This window comes from Mesitornis unicolor, unplaced genomic scaffold (assembly GCF_000695765.1).
Source record: "Mesitornis unicolor isolate BGI_N332 unplaced genomic scaffold, ASM69576v1 scaffold8275, whole genome shotgun sequence".
Lineage (NCBI taxonomy): Eukaryota > Metazoa > Chordata > Aves > Mesitornithiformes > Mesitornithidae > Mesitornis > Mesitornis unicolor.
In genome coordinates, this window is record NW_010183474.1 from 37,573 (window position 1) to 62,740 (window position 25,168).

At 35.6% G+C, this 25,168-nt stretch overlaps 1 protein-coding gene across 1 annotated transcript in view; it reads right to left on the reverse strand.

The window, feature by feature from the left end:
* Positions 1-3,152: 3,152 nt before the first annotated feature.
* LOC104540358 (chromosome unknown open reading frame, human C10orf11) overlaps positions 3,153-25,168 on the reverse strand; it is a gene marked incomplete at its 3' end in the record, with an annotated part of 36,668 nt that continues 14,652 nt past the window's right edge. The window contains exons 2-4 of the mRNA XM_010184155.1: positions 22,562-22,726; positions 13,113-13,252; positions 3,153-3,279 (exon numbers count right to left, since the gene is read on the reverse strand). Coding sequence (XP_010182457.1) covers positions 3,153-3,279; positions 13,113-13,252; positions 22,562-22,726 — 432 coding nt within the window. The remainder of the gene's footprint in view (positions 3,280-13,112; positions 13,253-22,561; positions 22,727-25,168) is intronic.

Below are 25,168 nucleotides of genomic sequence, written 5' to 3' on the forward strand. Positions count from 1 at the left end.
GACTGTCGTATTCTTGAGCTGTCTTTCTGATGTGAAGTGCTGTCATGCCCAGAAACAGACTTCACACTGGACAGGCATCTTCCACTTTGATCTACACTTATGCCAGGGAAATGAGGTCATGGTCTGGTCATTAAACAAGGCTTCCTCATTTGGCTCAATGCCTCTTATCCAGTCAGGCTTACCCAATCTTTGTTAAAATCAAGAATGATACAATGTTCAATATTTTGACAAAAGAAAACATAAACATCAAAGAATAATGAAGTTTAGCTCACTTACATAGTGAGACAGAACACTGCATTGTAATATTAAACTGTTTTCTAATAAATGACTGCATCTTTCCATAAGACAGTCATATCACAAACATGGATTTTAAACAAAGGATGAAATGAAGCAAAGCACAAGTGCAGTGTTCTGTTAAAAAATGAAAAAATAGAGAAAAATGAAAGTCTAAAAATTTATACAAAATAAAATATTTATGACTTAGTGATGACTGGTGATTGCTAGATACTTTTGCATTTGAGTAAACACAAGCTAGTCAGATGGAAATTTCTTCCTTTTATTCTCATTTTGTGTATCTTTTTCTTGGTGGGGTATTTTGCTCTCCCAAGTATTTCTTGTCAAGACTAAAATGAAAACAACTCCCCACATCACAGTCTCTTTAGATCATCAGTTTGCTTTTTATGCTGAATAAGCCGTACCATCTCCTGCTTATCATAAAGGAGGGGAAAAAAAAAAAAGAACCCACCTCACTTAGGATTTTGGTGTTTTTTTCTGAAAAAGCAAGTCTGATAGGCTCACTGTTGTTACTATACCTGGCAGAATCTTTTCCATGTGACATCCACCAACATAAATACTAATCCTTCTCACTCATTCCCAGCAAGCATAGACTGACACAGTAGCTACTACCTTAGAGGTAAGGTAAAAAACATTCTTAGGAAGTTCATGTTCAGCAGCGTTTTATATCGCTAGGTCAACTTAAGGAGTCTTTCTGATGACCAATTCTGGATGTGCTGGAGTCTTCCTCCTAATCTGTATGAAGATGTACTCTTCTATAACTTCTAGTTTCACAGAGCTTGGAATATGCTACCACTAGCTGTCTGCTAAATTTGGTTGAAACTGGCTAAAAATCTCAACAACTATATGTAAGGGGATTGACGAACAGAAAGCACAAGATTCAGGAAACCTGAGGGCTGAAGGATATAAAAAACCCTTATGCATTCAATATATAACACATGATGAATAAATACAACTACTGTGTACATCATCTTTGTCATATATATACAGAGGAATGCTGCTTGTTATGGTCTTAGAATATAGCTATAAATAGACACATACATACATATCTGCATTTGAAAACATATATGCAGAGGATTCTAAATGTTCTCAGACCTAAAAACAGTTTGCATGCATGCGTACAAGTAGGAACATCCTAGAAAACAAGCAAAAATTCAAGGCACCTTTAAGAGGTTTATGATATCTGTTGCATATCCAATTTAATATTTATTTTAAATTAGCCACTTTTGTAATATATATATAATATTGTATGATGAGGGTAATTTTGTAGCACCTTAAGAAGCATTAATTCATGCTATGGAAAGCATTTACAATGATTTTACCATCAGCAATTTGTACCAAACCATTTATAAAGAAGAAAAAACACCCTTTAGTATGGCAATAACAACAGTAAATTTGAGCCTTCTGCAAATTTGCTGAAATAAATGTATGCTTTATCATAAGACTTAGTGGGTAAATAATTCAAAACTATACAAAAGGTTCAATTACAGATATAAAAGATAAAGATGTTATCCCTACATTTGTAAAGTAATTTACCCTTAGCTATTGACATAAAAAGGTTTCATCCAGAAAATGAACTTTAAATCTAAGAAACAGGCAATTTTTTTTCTTCTCTTACACTATTAAGTTGGTTAAAATTCAAAGCGTAGACTCTTAAATGAAAAATCTAATTGCTAATAAAATTTTTAAAAACACTTCATCAGATCCAAAATCTGATTAGATAAGATGAATTATAAAAGAAGACAACATACGTATGCTACATCTAACACATTTCAGCTGTTGCATTTGGCCAGATTCAGCAAAGATGGTATGCTGCAAGATAACTTAGAAATAAATTATTTTATTACATATATGAAGCTGAAATAACTGAAGGCAGTGGTAAACAACATATCAAAGCTATGCTTGTATCAGAACTGTTAACATTTTAGTAGTTATAAATTAATCAGTCTGAATTAAGTTGTTATGCACTGCGATTGTACTTGTGATAATGCATTTATCTAGCAACACTGTTATGCTACCAAACAGTGCATTTCCATAACTGCTACATTATTATTCAGCATTATTGGAAATCTGCAATAAATTATTGATAGTATATTTTAGAGAACAAAACAGCAGACAGAAAGCAAGTAGACTGAAAGCTTGAGTGGAGTTTTAAGAGAGATCTGCAGTATTAAAACACTGTGAAGCTCAGATTGCTGCTATTGTGCATTGATCAACAACAGAAAAAGAAAGTAAAGTGGAGAATTCCTATTGGCATCCTGTTTGCATCAGCAATATGCAGTATGACCAGAGTTGATACAAGTGCTCTTGATATCAAAAGCTCAGATTACTGAAACTGTCTTTGTGATGTTGTCAATGCTTATTAGCAGGACACCACATTAAGTAACATCATACAGAATTAAAATCAGCTGGTCCACTAAAAGACAATAAACACCATAGGTGTGAGCTTTGAAATAGACATTGGCATTTAACATAGAAGGCAGGGGAGGACTTGTCAGAAAAATTGCCTTCTTTCACTAAAACATTTCACAGAGTTGTTAAAAATCTTTAGACAGGGTACAGATAACATTTTAAGCTCAGTGATACATATTTGTTACTTTGTTATATGAAACAGAGGTTTGAAACCAGAAATCTGATAACATAACCACAGTCCGTTAACCAGATCTAACAGTAAAGTTTGACATTAAACCACAGAATAATTACTAAGACTTTTGTCCCTCATCTGATCATTTACCAGTCCTTTCATTTGAAAGGTTTTGTCTGTTACTTTAATGAAAGATGCAGCCAAGCTTTTGGAGTTATTTTAAAATAGTGTTAATGAATCACATTGTTGTTGCTTTTTGCATTGACTCTCCTACCTTAGCATCCTTGGGCTTAACCACTTTCATGAAGGCACCTCTTACCAAGGCTTCCTCTCTCTCCCTCCTGGTTACTTTCCGAGTATCAAGAAATTTCAGGTTTGTCAATTTGTGCAGGACAAAATATCTGACAGATAGATAATGCACACAGTTAAAATCCAGTAATAAATAGATATACTCAAAGGCTAAATTATTAAAAAATAACAGCAATAAGCAGCAACTGCGTTTGTTTCCCATCTCTGCAGTAAATCAAGGAGGACTGCCATTTGCCTTCCACCATACATCCTGAAAACCCATCCTTTGTCTTGAAAGTGTTCAGTGATCAAAATTCTTAACACTAAAAAAAAAAAAAAAAAAAAAAGAATGTGTCAAGAGAAAGCATGGAGAGTTATTCCTGGTCTCTGCCTTCCAGGATTACATTTTGAACCAGACACCATTTGGAATGAGGATTCCAATTTGGTCCCACCAGAGAGACATGGTGCCCTTATGGCATATGGATCTCAGCTCAGGATTAAATGGAGAAGCACACAGGGAGAGACCAATAGTATGAAAAATATTTTAAGAATTTAAAGTTCATTTTAGGATCCATCAGTATTATATTCTATTTATCCTTTTTACTCAAAGTACAAGAGCTTTTTAGCCTCAAAACAATACCATTGGCTCCTTTCTTGCAGAAGGAGAGAACATAGTAGATCAGAAACAAAGTAAGGCAAACAACCATGGCAAATCAAAATATCTAACCACCTCAAGGACATATTATTTACATGTAGTCATGTGAAGCAGACATTGAAAAGTGAGAAAAGTGCCAGACTTTTCCTGGCAGGGGGTAGAAAGGTGACTGATAATGTTCCCTGTGACTTGCTGCTTTGCATAAAACTCCAGTCTGTCAGAGAGACTCCTAATCTTACCAATCCCTTCTGGCACTGGGAGAAAAAAATCAAAGTAGCAGAAAACTGCATAACATAGCATTTTGGAAAAGAATGCCAGACCAAAAAAAAAGGTGTTTTAAAGGGTGAAAGTTACCTTATAATACTGTTCTCAAGACCAGATAAACATGAAAAAGACTGTAAGACTCCCCTTCCGCAATCACACAAAATTTAATGCTGCAAAGAAATCTTTCTGTCAAGTATGTCTTTCCTCTGAGGCAATAACTTTGTAAATTCTTAACAAGTATACTGAAAATGCTCAGACCATTTAAATTTGAATCCTCAATCTATGACTTTCAATGATAGTAGGAGAAGAAATAGAGTCACTTTACAAAACAGAACATGTCCTAAGACCATTTATTAAGCAGGTACAGATCTAAGAGACTGACACATTCTCAGACTCCTCCCAGCTTTCCCAGCTGCCCTTCCCATCCTCCCTGGCGTTTTGCTGGCCCTTATCTTTCAGTGGAGGAGAAGCTATCCATCTTGTGTTACTGGCAGAAAAGCTCTGATGACAACAGATTCTTTCAAATGAAGACATGTACAGAAGGAAACAATATGTCAAGAGTGAAGAAGAGTGAAGCTGAAAATGAGTAAAGACACCCACTAAGTGTAGGGTGAGAAAAGATGAATATTCAGGTGAAGAAAACATCGGTATTAGAAAATCAGCAAATGTTTAATGATGGAATGAAATATGCCATTGAAAAGCAGGCTGCAAGAAAAATGACAACAGACTAAGACAGCACTGTCATCTATGCTGACTTTGGATCACAGCCCTAATGTCAGTCTCTCAATCATTTCAAAAGAGCTTAAAATTATAATAGCATTCCTTGATACAAATGTATTTCTGTATTTTTAAGTTATCCTGACTGCACTTCAAAAAACAGAATTAGCACCAGTACTTGCCAATTCCAAAAAAAAACCAAAAAACTCTACCCTTGTAAAATAAACAGCAAACTACACCACAAATCACAGGTTGATTTATTCCTCTTTTCAAACTTGCACTCCTTAGGGGGAGCAAATATTAAAAATCACCATAAAGGTTATCCCACCAGTAGAACAAAGGTGTATCAGTGATCAACTCTTTTAAAAAGTGATTAAAAATAGAATCCCATTTATTCATATCCTTTTTACTAAATGTGGGATAAAGAGAAGCTATATTATATGAAAAAAACACAATACTTTTTTTTATTAAATGGCTGAAGAAATCTATCAGTATTCCTGGCTATATCTGAGCAAGAAATATGAAGATGCAGCTTCAATCTAAATGTAACACAAGTTTGCCATAAAAAAATACAGGAAAGGATTACCAAAGCCCTGGAATGAACACTTTACAATAACAATTCAACCCTTGTAAATTTAATCCAGGGTTATTTGTTGCACAAAATCTCTTTACTGTGATGTATGACTTAGTTACTAAGGTTATCACAGCAGCATCCTAAAGTTGCATAGTACATAAAACATTTCAGTTAACAATGCAGGGAGGTTAACTCCCACAGATAACCTACTATCAGAGGGTTAGACCAGATGACATGCCTCTGTCAGCTTTCAGGAGCTATTGATGGTTCAATCAGTTTGTTTTGAAGGTAAAGTACAACAAAAGGGCACTAAACTTATTCAAACTGTCAACAGGGACTATCTGGAATGTTGCTTGCAGGTAAGTAATTTTGGGTGTTTTAAGACTATTATCAAACACCAATGGTTGCAGAAAAAGACAGCTACTAATAACACAGAATGCAGCCATCATAAAATACTTTATGGCAGGTACTAGGACCAATAAATTGCATGACAAATTGCACCTGTTTTAGACTCGTAAAATCACTAGTTAAGAGAATGCTGTTTAATAAAGGAAGATCCATCTAAATTTTACATTCTAAGTTTAGAAAGGTTTATTTTAGGTTAGAAGGGTTGGGTTTTTTATAATCATTTTGAAACTTAGCACTGCTCCATGTGCTATGAGACTGCTGTTACTGGGTTTTAACATCTTTGCAGTGGTGTGAAAAAAGGTTATTATCTTCAGTGATGAGCATAAAGGTAAGCCCGAGAGAGAGAGAGAGAGAGAGAGAGAGAGAAAACACAAAACAAAACAAAAAACAACAAAACAGAGCCAAAAGGAAGGTGCTTAGAGATCCATTTATCACTGACTGCAAACTGATCTTCTAATTTGTGATGGATTAAGGAAATGAACTACGTAAGTAAAGTTGAATCTTCTTTTGTCTTTAATCATCTCCCCCATTGACTCCCAGTGCCACGAGTCCTGTGAAAATAAGCTAATAACACATATCTATCACACATAAACAGGAACACTCAGAGGTGGAAAAAGACCAGAGAATATCACATTTTATGTTATTTCAGTCTTAGTTAAATGAAAATTACAATAAAGATTAACAATTCATTTACTGACTTTGTAAGTGTTGCATGTGATTAGTATTATTTTAACAATTTTTACATAGACACAGTTTTACACCTGTCAAGATATTGGAAAAGAGGGACAGGCTTGAACGGGCACTTGCAAAGGAAAGCAGCGAGGTTGGGATTCAGCTGCTATTGACATTGGCAAAAGCTCAGTGCGGCAAAGCCTTCCTTTGAAGAAACATGTTGGAGTTCAGAAAGGGACAGAACAAAGACAGCTTTGAAATCAGCTATTGCTATTTATTAAACAATACATGATCGTAGTTTTTATATACCAAAATACTGGCTCTGATACTGACTCACTCTACAGCCTTTAATGAATCACAGACTTATCATCTTAACTCTGACTTACAAACAGGGAAACTAAGACCTATTGGTTACCTTGCAGGTACATTCTGTGTAAGTTTCTAGTTCTCTATTGTGTAGCAGTCATTACTTAAGTCATAGTCCTCGGGTTATTTCCTTACCCCCCAAAAATCAGTGATTGTCCATGTAGACTTAGAAAAAGTTTCACAGGTAAAGCAAAAGGGTTCAAAGAGAACACGTAAGCATTTTTTAAAGAATCACATGGAAGAAAGGAACAAATCTATTTAAAAAATGTGCAATAAATTTGTCAGTCCTAATGCAAAACATATAGGTTTAAATAACTTTTATGTCAACCCCTTATTTTTGTTAAATAGATACTGTGCACTTTCATTCTGATCTATTTTTTTAGTATACATTTAGGATCAGGCATAAAAAAATCCTTCAGTTTTAATGAGTTTTGGTACGCCACCTTTTCCTATTACTAAACAGTTCTAGGAATTTTTGTTCTAGAGCTGTGAACACCATAACAACAAAATTACATAATATCATAGCATCTAAGGGCCTCAATTCATTTATTACCTCCCTTGGAAAAGCAGACAAGTTGTAGAACATGGTTGGCCTTCTGATACTGAAAGATAATGGCATCACCCGTGAGCCACACTATAAGAAAATCTTAAAAGTGGCAATAAATAATTTGGGAAAAGAATGTTTTGGGCTTGTTTTGTTGTTTTTTTTTCCTCCTTCTGCTACAAAAAAATATAGTAAATTTGTATATGCTAAAGTTTCAGAGAAAATAAACTCTTCCACTAAACCTTTAGTGAAAGGCTATGATAAGAACTAGATTCTGTATATCCTTTATTTTGTACTTTTATTAACAAAAACTGGAATATAAAACTGTATTATATCCATCAATATTTAAGTTTAATCACAAAATTAATTTTGGATAGAGAAACTGGGAAATATTTGCCCAGAAGAATGCAGAAATACCTAGCTTTACCCATATCATAACTGCAACACTCTCCTTGTTTCAGAAAGTGTTTACTTCTATTTTCCTATTTTCTGTGCTATTGTATTTCCCTTCTTTGACAATCACAGAACATAAAAATAACATATCTATTTCAAACTTTGAAGGGCCGATTATGCTCTCAGTTACATTATTGTAAACTAGAAATACTAAATAACCTGAAGTTGGCAAAGTTACATCAGCATTCCAATGGGGAGAGATGAAAACATAAAAAAAAACCAAACAGAAGAATTGAGCAAACATGAATATGACACTGAACTAGATTATCACCAGTAATTGTTTCTTCTGCATCACCAAGAAGTTTAACCCTGTACCCTTAACCCTTAATCCACCAAACTGCATGTAGCTGGCTGCAGAATTTGCATCTGCAACAAAACTTCCTCAATACAGAGATAAGGAAGCCAGGTGATAAACCAACAGCTTCCAGAATAGGTGGCACCATGTTGACATGAGGTACATTAGAGGATCACATAGCCTCTGTGCAGCCATGGCACTGCCTGGTGGTGACCCTGTAATTCTGAGGGGCTTTCAAGTCACTCAGAAACCCAGACCACCTCCTTATACTTCAACATCCTCTGATCTACTTCAATGTAGCAAACAGCTTTAGGAATTGGAAAAATATCTCTCTATATATGTAATGATAGTTATGTTTTGACTTACTGTGTTAGTATGGGCAAATGTGTGTATTATGGACTTCAATTTATTTGGCTGAACAAAAACATTATAATAGCCCTAGTTTATATATCTTTACAGTTGCTAATCTCTGGTGGAAGTTGTGTGGCCAACTATCTGTCAAACACAGTTTTCTTTCTTCCAGATACTGCACAAATGACAAGGCCTCACACCAACAGTGAAATAGCATAGATTATTACATCATACAGGCATAACAGAATACCCTAATCATCTCATGAAGTACAAAAAGAACATATACAGAAGTAGCACAGACTTCTATCCCTCCTGCTAAGAGAGAGACAGTACATTCACCAATATTAGCATTACTGAGTGAGGACTTCTAGTCTCTTACTGCTTCTTGAATATGTATTTATATTACCATCCAAACTCAGTAACAAGACTACTTAAGGTAGATGAGTAGGTTCTGTCTCAGTTAAAAAAAATAAATAACCACCCCCCACTAAACACTAAACCAAAACAAAACTACAATAAAACAAAACAAAACTGCAAGGAAACTGAAAATGCTACAAGAGGACCCAGCATTTCACAAAATCAAACCTGTGGGATGGGAATAGTTGATTTAGCTTGAAAAGTTAATCCATGCAAAATGCATGTGTTTTCTTTCTTGCTGTTATATCTTAAGAGGACTTCATAAGGTTACCACCATTTGCTCTCCCTGCCAAAGATAGCATATCTAGTATATGTACTTTTAAGCTAATTTAAAATAAACTCTGCCATTTGTTTCCACTTGCTCTTGTTTCCATGTCAACAGCACTTAATGAATGCATCATTCCAGGAAATGTCAATAAGGAGCAAAGAAGAATGAACCAGCACTGAAAACTTCACACATGGCATACATCCTACACAATCGTATCGCTTTAATGAAAATAGGTGAGGTCACCTGCAGCATTAGCAAGTGCTTTGTAATACATTCTGACCCAGATGATTTTTCACAGTTCAGTAACACCACGTTTGAACTTTTCACTGCAAACAATACACCCACAGGACTGACCAAGTGCGGGTACAAGAGAAGCAACCAGCTTCCACTGTGTTGACTCCTGTTACTTTGATCTCCAGGTCATGACCTTTGCTTTCATGCTATCTTCAAAGTAGAGATTGTAGAAAAGGTTATTTTAGAACACGCGCTGTTTTGCAAGCTATTTTTCTGTGAGTCTTTCTTCCTGTTTGAGTCAAAAGCTTTTAAATCCTTCCTATCATAATTATATTTTACATATTCTGCTTTCCCTTGCCTCACCCCCAAGATATCCCTTTACAAAATATCACCTCCTAAACACAGAAAGCTTAAAAATATAAGATAAAACAAAAAAAGAACTCATAGCACAATATTTTATTTTTTTTTACAGAAAGAAACTAAAGCCATCTTACAATAATGGAAAAAAGCATGAGTTTTTAAAATGAACCAAGCAAGTTTGTTTATAAAAATACCACAGAAGGGAACTTTCTATTTTCATTTCACGAACAAGCAAAAATTCCAATAAGATACATAGAAATATTTTTATCAATTTGTTCTTCTACACATTTGAAAGGTAAGGAGGAGTAGCAGGGATGGAAATAATAGTTTTCTTTTTTTTCTTTTTCTAAAAAAATATCCCACTCAAACATTACCATGTTTCTTGGAAAAAAGTAACCATTTTGAGAAAAAGCCACAACAAAGTTTTTGTATAAAACTCACTCTTAATGAAAAACTAAGGAAACATTTTTGTATTGAAATGGATAGAAATGGTATACCAATGACTCATCTGAGGAACCTGATTGTAACTTCTTGAAAAAAGCAGTGTTTTATACATTTTCCAAGTATTTATGATAAAAACTAATTAGTTTTAGAAGATGCAATATTACTTTTTATCTCTGTTACCTCTATCACAGTAAACCATTGGAGCTTGAGTTTTTATAAAATTTAGTTTCCACATTTTTTTAAGGTTGATATTCTGGGGGGGTTTACAGATCTTTTCAGTTTGTTGGAATGAGAAGATTAAGCAAAGCTTTGATTTCTAGCGCCTTTCTCTTTCTGGTTCAGGAATTAAATAGCCTGAACTCTAATTGAACTCAGTAGGAATGAAATTAAAGCTCAATGAAAAATGAAGCTGTGGTTCCAATGGCCACTGCAAAAATTTACAAAAAAAAGAAATTCCTATTCAGAACAAAACACAACCAGTTAAAGTTTATAGCAAAGCAAAATGTTTACATAATTCAGGTTCACTGAAATGCAATCTTTTCATGCTTTCTGTGTGACAAATTTTCTCCAAAAAAAAAAATCATCTTATTAAAAAAGTTACTTCAAGCCATAAAAAATGCTGAAACTGGCTATTTCAACTGTTTACTTTTGAGATTTGAAGCAATACATTTGATAAAATACAAGTACTTTGTCACTTAGAAGAGCTTGCTGTTGTTAAAACTGTGAGATAAATCTGTACGTTTGGGGGAAGGAAAAAAAAGTTGTGTTCAAGATGCTTCAGAACATATAGTCAAATCTAGAGTAAAATTAGCAGAGTATTTTTAATCAGTTCCACCATGTAGGTGAATATATTCCCTTAAAGATAGATAGATCGATCAATGGATGGATGGATGAATACTTTTTGGTTTTGAGTCTAATTTTTTCTTGCAAACACATTTCTTAAAATGTAACAAATAATTATGGAAAAGGATCAGGAAACTTTCATTACAGCACCAGAACCATAAATCATTCAACTAATTAGAAGTCCATTCTTTGTACTTTAAAAAGCTTTAATTAACCTTGTTTACACAGAAAAAAATACTTGAGGTTTTTGAAAAATTGAGGGGAAAGAAAATGGAAGCAATATTGCAATTTCCAGCAGATGCAAAATACAATCACTTCCCACTTTGACATGGTGGTTTGCCACGATGTGACCTAAAAGTACCTTGACCTCCCTGAAATCAACATTTTGCATTGAAATGAAACAACAGACTTGCTTGTTTTGATGTATGGCTGTGTGACATATTATAAATATTACATCACATAACCACAGAGGATGTCAATCAATAAAGAATTTTTTCAGACAGCACTAAATGCACCATAGGTTCTTGACTCTGAATGGCTCCTTTAACATACTACTTTGGCTTAAATGATTAATAGGAGACATATTGTCAGAAAACATACTTAAAGTGAAAAACAGTAAACTGTAGAAATATCATTCATTTTTTAAGCAACTCTCTAGTGCAAATGCCACATAAATTTACATAGAGACAGCACTATTAGACTCTCATAAGCTGGATAGTAGGCATACCTTCCACTTAAGTGTGAAAGAAATGGGAAAATATTTTATTAAATCTAAGTTGCTCTACCCGGTAAATATAAAAGTGCTACAGCTAATCTGAATTCAGAAGTTGAACTGGTAGAAGGTGAAAGTCTTTACACTAATGACAAACTTGAAATCCTTCTCAAAAATTTGGAACAAATAAAAAAGTACATGCATATCTGGGACAACTCTGCTGCGGTTTCAACCAAGAGCATTTATGAGCAATAACAGATGTGTCAAATTCATGCCACTTCCCAATAAAGCTGCTTTTAGACTTCATCACTTTGTATTGTTTTATACTAACTTCTACAACAGAGTTTGGATTACATGAAGATAAAATCAGAGTTTTATTATATAACTCTGAATACTGTGGGTGACATCCTAATAAAAAGTAAGCTCAGGCTTTGCAAGGTCAGCAGCTGACCAGTGCAGCTTGGTTCTGACTTGCTTCAGACAGCCATTTTAAGCCAATGTAAAAAATGCCAGCACACAAAGGCTGAAATCTTGTATCACATGTGACTAAGGAAAGAGAAATCCAATGTTGGGGTATTTATAATAATCAATGTCTCACTTGCCTAAAGGCTATAGCTTTGAAAATTATGTCACTTCAGCAGATATTCTGCAGAGTTTTAGATATATACTCATCAGTCACGAGTATTTTTATTTTTTTAAAAATAACCCTTGTCACTTTTAGCAACATTTCAGTTGGGCATACAGTATTTTATCAGACTTCCACAATAATTTCCAGATGACCTTTCATTACAATTAAAATTACTCATTAAAATTACATTAGAGAAATAGTTTAGGGTCTTTTTATTCGAATCTTAACACTAACTGCTCTGAGTAAAGCAACATAATATAGGAGGAGTCCTTGTTTCTGTGTTCTTTAATAGTGCCTTAATAACGATAGTAGAAGAAACTCATCACCATAATCGAATGTTAGCAGAAGACAATGCAACTGGCTATATGAGTGTAGTGAATTTTTTTTAATTGACTGTCACCCTTAGTGTATGTAAATACTGCCTTACCTTGATATTAAAGGAGGAAAGGCCATAAGTAGGTACATATGAGCCCCCATATTCAGGAAATCCTGAGCACACCTGCCCAACTCAAGTATGTGCTATTCAGTGCTGAAATATTTATTGAAATAGGGTTCCTGAGAGTGATCTTGCTGAAATGGGGTTACTCAAATTTCCAAATGTTTCATAGCCAAATACGTCACAATGCTTTCAGAACAGAGTTGAAGTTTGTTTGAGATCCTGAATTGGTTTTGGTTCAATATTTTTCTGGTAATAAAACAAAACTGACATACCTTATCATGCATACAAGTGAAAACACTCACCTGTACCTCTGGTAGTCATCTTCATCCTTTTCTTTGCAGACCAGTTCATTTGGGCAGGCCATGTTTCCAAGCAAACTCAGATACTGTAGTGAGGGCACAACTTCAGCCAAATGATCCAAAAGGCTTTCTAATTCTGTTATGTGTCAAAGGATGTGGATTAAGGATTCAATTACATTAATGAAAGAAGCATTTAGAGTTACATCACTGCTGATTTAAACATACATTTCAACAACTGACAATCAAATTTAGTATGGCATTCGGGAAAATGTCACATTAATTGTTCCGAGCACAAACACGGATAAACTTCAGTCAGTTTTTTGGCATGGAATGAAAGAATTTTGCTGTTTTGCCATTCTTTTTGCCTCCTTTCTTTCCTAGGTGGTTCACTACAAAACATTAAAACTTTGACAAAATGATGGATGCTGTGTGGTAAAATGGCTAGCAATTGCTGGAGCCATGAAACTTTTCCAGCATGGAAACAAACAGTTAGTTTCACAGCACATTCATCACTAATATATTCAGTCCACTGGAAAATGAGTTTAAGAAAAAAAAAAGTCAAACCACAACAACCCACTTCCACTCCCAGCTTTGAGTGCCACAGCAACACATTAACTACCACTCAATTAGTATATGTGAATTAATGCTTCACTAAGAGCAAATTAACGTCTTCAATGTTACAATTATTTTATATAAAAAGCTTTAAATTATTGTAAAATTTTTCATTAAAATAGCCTTATATTTTTTTGCTCATGAGGCTTTTTAACTCAACTATATTCCTCAGAACATAAATAATGATGATACGGTTTTGATACTGTAAACTATATAAAAACAAACAAGTAAATAAGGGTTAAACTATCTTTTAACTACTGCCATATTGGAAATCACAACTTAAGTTTAAGCATAACGACAATATTCAACCATTTTCATGCTGTTGATTGATCAAATACAGCAAATTATTTTGTTATAGTGTGACAGTCTCTAAGACTCGAACTATTTCTTATTTACTTCAATTCACATGCAAAGAAAAAGTCGCAATTCTCAAAAGAGATGCCATGCATATGCATGTAAAAATTTTTCAACGTTTAAAAATTGACTGATGTAGACAATAGTAATAATTATTCAAAACTATTAAAAGGCATTTCATTGCTCTATTTCTATCCACTCTTACTGTTAGAGACCACAACGATTGTTTTAAATCCTCAGTTCAGTTATGTTGCTATTATTTATACTTGATTTATGTGTTTCTGTTATCAGTGTTATTTTTAGCTGATGGAATTTACTTTATTTCTTCACCTCAATATCTTAAGGGCAACAGAAGCAACACAGAATGGAAAAAGCAGCTTCACTGTTAAAAATGTGGTCTTCCTTCTGTAAGCCTATTTTTTCTTTTATTTCCAAACATATATAAACATCATGCTACAATTACTAATTTTAATATATTAAAATCCATGTATCTACACTCACAGTTAATGTTCTGTCCCATAAGGCCTGAGGAATCATACTCAAATATTTATCATCAGTGAGAAAAATGAGGGGTTTATATTAGTTCTATGAATTAATTTAAAAGCTAACAATGCTAACTTTTGATTTGGCAAAGTCACAGTATGGAATGCTATATGCCAGTAAGTAATCAACTAGAACCTAAGAAAAATCATCTTTTTGTAACACGGTATGATATAAATCTTCTTTGTTAGTCAGGATGAATTCCCAATCAAAATTTGGTGCTAATCCTCGTCTTCTCAGATCTGGACCTCAAGTTCATACATAAACTCTTTCATGACTCTTTCAGGAAGTATGTGACTGTGATGGGAAGGTCACAAACTGTTTTTCCACACATGTTCAAATGAACAGCTTTCTAAAAATTTCCTAAGACTGTTAGAAAAGTGCTTAAATCTGGCACCCTCCCTCAGCCAGGAGAAACACTTAATTTCTTGCAGGATTCCTTAAGTTGCAAAAAGGTTCCCTGAGAGAAATAGTTTATTGATACAAAAGACAGTTCTTTCCATAACAGCAACCACATACAAGGGGTTAGCTATTACAAGGCTTAGATTGTATCTGGCTATTTCCTATGGAAAGGAAAGTGGGGTGGGGAATAAAAAAACCAAACACCACAAAAAACCTTCCTTTTTGCTCTTCTATGGATTAAACGTAGAACTTTTGCCTGTCAATTCAGTAGAACTTTTCCTGGAGTAGAAGCTTTTCTCCCCAACAATTTGCTGAACAAGGAGTATGACATGTATTCTATATCTCCCTTCTGACCATGTGCACTTAGAAGCACATATCAATATTTAGATATGTAATGATGAAGAGCAGCTTAGATTTGCAAAAAGTGTAAATGTATACATCAAAACCCTATGGAAAGCAAAAGGGAGACACACTAAATTCACTAAGAGTTTTGAGTAAATAACAGTAGTTGATAATCTGCATCTCAAGAACCTAGATCTCCCCAAACTTGGAAATTAGTATCTAGATTCTAATATCTCACATCTAAAATCTAAGTGTTGATTTTTAGATGCACCCCCCTCTATAAATTACCTCGGGCGAGCACAACCAGCAATCACATACAGACCTGTTACCATGCAGTTTTGTGTGAGACTCCCCAGATCTTCTTTGTTATCATTTACTCATTTTAGCATTCTAGCATTATATCCATTTCAGCTGCAGCAGAAACATGTGCACAGGACAAACCTCAAGGATTGGATATAATCACCTCAAAAGTAGGTGGTCACTAATTCACAGAAAAGTTGAAGCTTTGCAGGCTTGGACAGCCCAAACAGGACATCAGCAGCACTTGAGAACAAACCATCCTGTGGCTTAGCATAGTCAACTTTTTTGTGCCAGAACAACTAAAATAATTAAAATTTCTGTTCTTTAGGACTTTAACTAATCCTTCTCATCCCTCTTAAAAACAAAACAAAACAGAAGGTACAGATTATTTTTCTAAGAAGCCCCATCCAACTGCCACAGTTATTCTTTACAAAGCATGTAGGAAAAAAATAAATTATAACCTGTTAAAATTCTCATGATTAAGTGTTTCTCAGAGATTAGTCATAAGTCATGGTGCCTTTCTAGAGTCCTGTTTAGTTAATTAGCATTCATATACTTCTTTTAATCACAATACTGGAACCACACAATGCCACAAAAATTGTAGTGTCTTTCCAAAACAATGCCAAGAAAATACAGAGGGAGAAAATCAAAAGCACATCTGAAATGTTATTGCCAGCTTCCTTTTTATTGTTTATTGTTGCAACCTAAGGAGTGTCATATTGGTGCACTCAGAGCCAAATAGCTGCAAAATCCTGCCATTTCTAAGACCTATTTCAGCTCCATTCTCTCCAAAAAGGAAAGTCACAATTAACTCCATGGACAGCATTAGTGAAAATTTATCTATTTATTTAAAGCTCTGCGACAACAGCCCTGAACTGATCTTTCTGAAGTCAGTGTCACTGGTCACCAGGTGAATATGTAACAGTGATGCAAATACTTAGACTTCAGTCTATTGTTTGAAATTTGTTTTAAAAAAAAACAAAACCAAAACAAGAAAAAGCCCAAAGCAAATGATGCATCTTCCTTCTCCAGTTTACAATTAACTGTCTATGCAAGCTCATAACATTATTGTTTGTTTCTTGTGTAGAAAATTATGTAGTGTGTATTAAAATTCTAGTGCTAGTCAGGAACATGTTTCCTTACAAACTCTTCAAAGATTAGTTCCACAGTATTCAAGACTACTACCAAGGAAGGATTGGTGTGATTAAAAGCTAAATTATCCCCAGGGAATATTACATTTGAACAAGGTCAAAGTTGTAAACTCTTTGAGTTAACAAGGACAGCCATTTTGATGCTAAGCTGTGTCTTGTGATAGCCAGCAAAGTAAAAAGATCATTCTGTTATGCTTCTGAGCAGCTATGTGAATCCACACAGAAACTACTGGATGATGTCTCATGTGTTCCACTATTCCAGACCTCCGTATTCTCAACAGTCTCTTTAGCTGTGTGCTTTCACTAGTCCCTCCAGTATATTTCCAGGGCACAGACACTGTATGTTTTTTATAGGGGGTAATATAAGGGTCTAGCTGCATTAAGTACTGCAGACTGATGCTGGTCATCCCAAACTCCATACTGTTTCCTTTTTTACCAGTATTCTTGATATATCCGTGTTCACGGTTGTTCTTTAGGGACAACTGCTGGTCAAAACTATGCAAAACCAGAAACTTTGCTAACATTTTCAAAATTAAGTTATTCTATTTCACTGTATACAAATGCTATGCTAACATATAAATGTCCAAACAAACTTATGGGTACTTCCTATCTCAGCACTCAATTATTTTTTTGTATATACTTTGAAGTATGCAAGAGAATCTGGAATTTCTTTCTGTAAACATTTCCTCTGACAGCAGTTCTTTTTACTAGTCACACACTCAAATACATAGACATTATAAGAAAAGTAACCACTCTTGTTCTCTCTCTCAGTGCTTTCCAAATTGCTACACCATTTTTTTTCAAAAAGTTTGTATTTAGTCTTTTCAAATTTTTAGCCATCCGACCTCTCCAGAAGAGTTGCAGGAGAGTTTTTCATGTAAATGACCTTCTGTGATTACAGCTTTTGAAAGTTCTTGGAAGCAAAAAAACCAAAGTAAAGAGCAATCAGTTTTACATTAAAAACATTTTTTAAATATGTACACAAATAGTATCAGAAATATCACACAGAATTCCAGACTGCCATGTAGAAAGACCCAAAACTGTCATTCAGAAATCTTCTGTCAACTAACCAACTGTCATGCAGGTGCTGCAATCAACCCAATATTAAAACAGCTGGACAGGACTTCTACCAGAGTCATAAATGAGCAAGGTACCTATATTTATTCCCATTTGAAATATATGCTTCAATTAAATACATCACAGACATGAAGTAGCAATCACAAGTGATTCTACAGGCAAACAGCCTTGAAGCAGAAGTTAACAATTCTTCTCTGAATGCAGTGTGAAAAGATCTTTGCCACCTAAACACTTTACCATTAGAATGTGCTAGGTCTTCAAGGTTGGATAACCACAGAAATAGCTTGCAATATGCAAATATACATCTTCCCCTTCTCTATGTGCAATAGGATGTCATGCACAGTCATTTGTATGCCACTTTCTGGCTTCAACCCTATCTGGTAGGGAGACAGGGTTCTGCTCACTGACTTTAAAACCATTTCACTTAAGAAAGAAAAGGGGCAGCACAGGTGGTAATTAACCAATTCCATACATCTCATGGACAGCTTCCTGCATTCTAAATACTTTCTGTGTATAGCTGGAGTTGCCAGTGCTTTTAAGGGTATTTGAGAAAGCCCATGGTTCCAAGGCTGCAGATTTCAGGACCAGGTTTCAATGTTACTTGGTAGACAAACATGAGAAAAAGGAGAAATGTTTCTATTCCTGCAATCAAATTATATTTCTTGTTCTCTAGAGAGGTATATCCTGAAACCATATGTCCTCTCTTTCAAAGTTTGCTTTTTGTTTGGATTTTTTTTAACATCATTCTGCTCACATGTTGCTCAAGGTTCCCAAGGCAACACAAAGACAATCAAGAATAAAGCAGCAAATTGCCATTTTTTTTTAAAGTTCTGAGATCTGGAGTTGGACTGGTCCAAGCACTGCTGTAGAACAGGATAAGGAATCCCCTGGACTGAAGACTATCTTCCTATTTCATAGACATTTGGCATTAGGCATTCACACTACTTAATTTTTAATTCAACTATGCTTTATTCTAGAAGAAAGTTTTTTGGCTTATCAGGTACTGCAGTTCTCTAACAAGCCACACTCAGATTTAACCAAATCTGCATTTGTGGCATAGAGAGCTCAGGAGCATATGCAGGAAGACTGCTGTACCATTTCAACTTAGATCTTTGTGTAGCGGAAATAGGTATCTGTGCATAATAGGAGACAATTTATGTCTTTAACGTATTCACTCAATCTAAACATCAAGTTCTCAGCACTTAACATAATGAGATTCTGGTCAGACTGGGACTTCTAGGTCTTCAAGCACTTTAGGACAACATTTTTTAACAGATTACACATTACAGAAAAATTTAGGTATAACACTTTGAAACTGTTTTTAAAATAGTAATTTTAACTTTGCTTCTTCCACTTCTAGTAGAAAAATTGGTAGTTGCCTAACTGTAACTGAAATACGCAACCACTAGTTGAAGAAAATATATTAGATGATTATTCTAAGTATTTACCTGATTTAGAGTTAAGCTTTCACATTTGTATCCAGACATTATGTTAGAAGGGGCCAACTGGTATTTACACATACAACACCACACAATAAATGAACCATGCGAAAGGAGTAGAAAGCTCTTATCAGAAGTATTGAAACAGGATCTGGATCAAAATGAAGCCAAAATAAAAGGAGAAAAATAGCAAAGAGTACAGTAATGTTAAGAGATATCCAGGAAAGCTCTCACATGAGTTTCAAACTTTACATGTTATTCCAGTTTTCACAGGGTCCAGTTTGACTTTGTTTGTTTTCATCTCTCTCTCTTTTCCATATGTATATATTTATGTATACATGGTAATAATCCACCAGTCAAAGTTTTGTTTCAGATCAGTATTCTTTGCTCACTTGCGTCCTTTCTGTAGTGCTACTGTTGTATACTGAACAATTTTTCCTGTAATGTATTTCATTCTTCTATTCAATGTACATTTGTATTTCAACATTTTAAAAAAATAATTACATAGAGAAATCATTCCTTAAAAGAAGTTATTCAAGCTCAAAGGAGTCCTTTTTCATCCACATTGAAGAGAGTAATCTGGAAACTCTCCATGCTTCTGAAGACTGCTATGTCTTCCCTAAAAGAGATCATTACTCCCTAGCACTCAAAATGTTGATGACGAACAGCAGTTGTTATTTCTTCTCTGGGTGGTTTGTATACATTAGGTGTTTTATGAGCATTTCTGCAACTTCACTGTTAAAATATTAGCAGCAAAATAAAAAAATGTATACATTATTTCTATAACCTGGTGCCCTGGTTTGAGCTAAATAGAACTAATTTTCTATGTAGTGATTTTACTTTTGAGCTCAGTCTCTTTTAAGTGGCTGAACTTGCTAAAACTAAAGCCATTGTTTTCCCAGACAGTGCTGCTAGAAGATAAGCTCAGGGTCAGTTGTCTCACCATGGGTGCCATGTCTGCACCTATGGGGCGAGGGAGCAGACCCAAAACTGACCAATGAGGTATTCCATCCCACATACGTCATGCTCGGTATAAAGCCGAGGGATCACAAGGGTCTCGACCCTTCTTCCATCTTGGACCCTTCCATCCATCTTGATTCTGCAGAGGCCGAGGTCTGAGCAGAACCCTGCTAGTTCTTTGCCGCTGATCCTGATTCGTGTCTTCGCTTCCTCCTCCCACCTGCTGCTGAGTTTGGTCTGGGACTCGGCTCCACAGTGCCTCTGGTGACGTATTCGTCATTGGGGGAGGGTGGGGGGACAATTTTATATTGGTTTTGTACATATTTGTATATATTTCATTATTTTCCTATTTACATTATTATTCTGTAGTATTAGTATTATTGTTTCATTAAATCTGTTAGTCTTATTTTCCAACCCATAAAGTCTCTCTCCCTTATTCTCTTTCCTCTTCCCTTCTGGGGAGGGGAGAGGGGTTAATAGAGAGCGTCTGTCCAGGATTTAGTGGCCAGCCCAGCCCCACAAGCCGAGCCCTAAACCATGACACCTGGGTAGCTCAATACTCTCAATGCTCTAAGTTCACAGTTTAAAGATTGAATTAAAAAATCCCAGGATAGTTCAAATCCTTCTTATCACATTATTGACTTTGAGAGCTTACTCACTTGACAACAGTATTTTAAATATGTCAGTGAGACCAGCAGAAACTCTTTAAAACATACTACTGACAGTAGTATTTGTTCACTGATCTTGTTCCTTCTGATTTTGTTCACTGAGTTCTGATTCAATACACCTTGCCCTCCTTTTGGTAAGAGCAAACCTCCTCCTTGACACCCTCCCAAGGAACAAATACATTCACATGCTTTTGGGTCTCACCGGCAAATTTATATTTTAGGCTTTGCAGAAGGAGATATGTTGCACCAGCTATACCACCACTCAGCATCAGCAAAAATATTCTTGTCCATTCTTCATCAAAGCATGCCCAGCTCAGATTTTACCAGGGCAGCAAGCCATAAGACCAGTTACTCAAATCCAACCCACAGAATCCCGGATTTAACCAGAAATCTAGCCAAACACCTAGTACAGTAATGAGCGCTACTGCTTAAGAGACACTCTTGGCAAAATTCCAAGGCCCCAAGAATAAAAGTTACTCTGCTGATTTTTGCTTATTTATAGTCAAAAATAAGTGCTGAAATCATACAATGAGCAGTTATTTTTATTCTCCTCAGTAGGAGGATTTTGCTTTAGTAGGAGGTAAATTGCTCTCTGTTTACATTGTCTGTAATAAAAGCCTGCAGTTGAGCAGCCTTGTCCTCACACTGCAACTACAAGGAGAGAGCTTTCATGGTCTGTTCTCTAAGACTCTGCAGGCCTCAGTTGGCCTTTTGGCCACAATCTGATTGCCTTTCACTTTTGTAAAACCATACATTGTGCATCTTCAAATCTTCAGAAGGGTCAAAGTATGGCAAAACTATTTAATAATCAAGGCCATGTCCAGTCCTTGCACATAATTAGTTTTTACAGACCATTATCTATAAATCTATAGACTAGGGGCTCTGATTCAGCAGAGTACTTAGGCAAATGCTGAAATATTTATTCTGAATAAACTTAAGCAGGCACTATCTTCAGGCATATGAGAAGTGCCTGATTGGTTATGAATGGATTTCATCATCCATCTGAATACTTCAATGTGTTAAGATCTTGATTTGGACAGGATTTTATATTAAGTTATAGAGTTGGAACACCAAGAATACAGTGACTTGCTTTTACAGCTGCGGTTCCACAGCAGCTACCAAATTGTGCATATTACCAACTTAATTAAAATAGAGTAAGGTACCGCATTTATTTGTTGTGGTTTGGTTTTTTTGTTTTGTTTTGTTTTTTTCATTTTACTTCATTATTTTAAGATCTATTGAAAGTATAAAACTTAATAGCGTTTCACTGCACTCTCTATTCCACTAGAGGTCAGCCTGCAACAGAACCCCAAGCAAAGACAGGAACTGCTGCACACCGGTACCACTGACATTATTTTCTTTCTCTATTTTATCTATTAGAAAGATTTCTTCGGAGCCATAACTTAGATCTCTCACTAAAATGGAGCAACAGAAAGATATAATGGTGCATTTCATTTATGAATGACCTATAATAAATTACTATGAAGTATTCCAGGTGCCAAACGAGAGAATGCTTTGTCTGCACATGAACTATATTTCACATACTTTAATTTGGCTGACACATAAAACTCATTTGACATTTTGCAGGTATTTCTTTGAAAGGATATTTGGTTCTTGTTGAGCGTTAAGGTATGGAGGTGGGGTAACTTGGGTAACAGAAGGTCATTTCCGAGTAGATTGTTGTCCAAGATCAGCTCTTCCAAGTAACTGAATGTTTTCAGTCCTTCTAGTGACCTGCAAACGACAAAGGCAACAGGAAAAATGATACTCCACTAAATCAGGGAGGCCATTATGAGCTGAAATAAATATTTTAACCTTCCCTTTCAGGAGTGGGAATAGTTTTGGTTTGGGCCTGTCAGAAGAGTGAATGACAAGCATTAGTGGCAAGGGGAGTGCTGGCACTGCAACACATCCTTCACATGCTGGCAGGATGAAGGATGGGGGTCACTTAGTGAGTAGCCAGGATCCAAAACAAAAGGCTTCAGATATGGGGCCTGCAGGATGAATTTGTCAATGTCTTGTGCCTTCAGGCACCCAGCCTCGCCTGACCCTAACCTCCATTCCCAAGATAAATAACTCTGTCACAGTTCACCTTCATTCCCTGGACACAAATTTAAGTTGTCATCCATCATTTCTGCCAAGAAATATCATACCCCGCTAACAATAATAAATACAACTTCAAGTATCATTTCTTAGCAGTTACCTTACATGCAATAATAGGAAACAGAGAAGGGATTTTTTTTCCCCTTTTTATTAACCACTTAAATTGCTTCTCAAGTTCCTGCAAACAAAATAAAATGTTCTCTACAAAATAAAACACAGAATGAGTCCAGACAGAAAAGGCATTTGCTTTCTTTTCAGAACTTACTGTCCTGCTGTTAAGTCAAAGGTCAGACTGCAGAGAGAAGCTTTAAAAAGGAGCATTTCACAACATGGAAGTGCAGATGATGGCTTGTAAATAAACAAGATTCTGGAGTTATTCATTCCTCTGATAGCAAAGTACAGGGGGAAAAAACTAAAAAGAACACTTTGGTACCTTGTTAAAGCATTTATTCCAACGCGATTCTTAATGCTCACGCATTCCAACAGGAAAAAACCCACACACATTAATCAACTAAGACACATGGTATATGCAGCATACACACAGACACACATTCACAGCTCATTCACCTACCAGACACCAAAAGATATGCTGAGATTGCATGACTTGACAGCTGATCTACTATGCCTACCAGTGGGAAGATCATCACTGTATCTCCTGGCTGTTTTATAAAATACGATGAATAAGGGAGATGCAGTCTATACTATTTATTCAGTTTCCAATGACATTTATACTGAGAGGATTTCCTCACCCTTCCCCCAGTTTTTGGCAACAATCAAAATACAGCCAAGGTCCCTGTTAGAGAGTTCTACAGGCACTACTGCTGGATGAAAATACATCTATTATTAGAAAGTATATGGGTTTCAAATTAGACAATTTAACATTCATCTGTCCAACAAAAACAAGATACTGCTTTTGTAGATACAACTTACTGATCACTTATAAACCATAGTTAGAGGGTTCAAACAATTGAATTAAAAGTCAAGTCTGTGACCTTTACACTCAGTACTGTACGCTAAACTATAAATATTCAAGTAACATTTGCACAACACTGAAACAATGTACTTCAGTCCAATGACTCCAAAGCACTCACTGAGTGTTGACTTGGCGTTCTGAAGTGGAGGTGCAACTATTATTAATGCCATTCTGATGCTGGGTCAGAAGAAAATCTGACCCAGATCTGAAGAAAATTTGCCACGCCTACACCCCATGGCATATCTTTATTGTTACAATGCACTGAGACTACAATTTCTGAAGCTGAAAGAACAAACGTTTATCTTATAAACATTATACTGAAGCAACCAGCACAGTAACAGTCACACTTTTTGCACTTGCCCTTAACAAGTTGTTTTGAAAAAACTTGATTCAACCTACGTAAACTGTACACCATTCAGAACTGTGCTAGCATGTCATATTAAACTATCTCTTTCAGCAAAGGGTCGCAACAGGCTGGGTTTTGCCAAAGTCAAGATCAGAAGAGAGATCAGCAAACATTTCAGACAGTGCTTTTCTCCAAGTACCTTTAAAAGGCAAAATAACCCAGAGGAAGTAGCAGTGAGTTTATCAAGCTGTTATGAGTTCTCATTTCAGTTTATTTGACAAACCTAGTTTAGCAAATTCCCCTTAAATACTCTTTATTGTATAAATAGTGGACTATTTCCAAACCTCACATTTCAATGTAAGACTTTGACTTGCCAAAGGAGTTCCGAGAAGGCCACCTCCTTGTCAACATCACAGAGCCTTATGGGATGTTAGTAGGTCCTTTGTGAAAAAGCTCTGCTTGGGCTCTGGTCAGTGTCAGCATCAAAATACACATTGTTCCTGAGTTATGTTATGCAAATATAATACTCTTATCATGAGAATCAGCGAATGGTTGGCAACCGGCAAGGAGAAGAAAGCACACATCCAAAACTGCTGCAGGGGAGGCATAAAACAAAATGACAAGCCATGAAGTGGGACAAAAGGCCTTGAAACACTAGAGGGAGTTGCCTATTGAAACAGCCTTTCTTTCACAAGCCTGGGCTGAACACAAGGGTACTAGTTTCATAGATAGGCAGAGAAAATTGTGCGCAAATCTCCTTACACCTGTCTGGTTTTGATAATTTTTGCCATG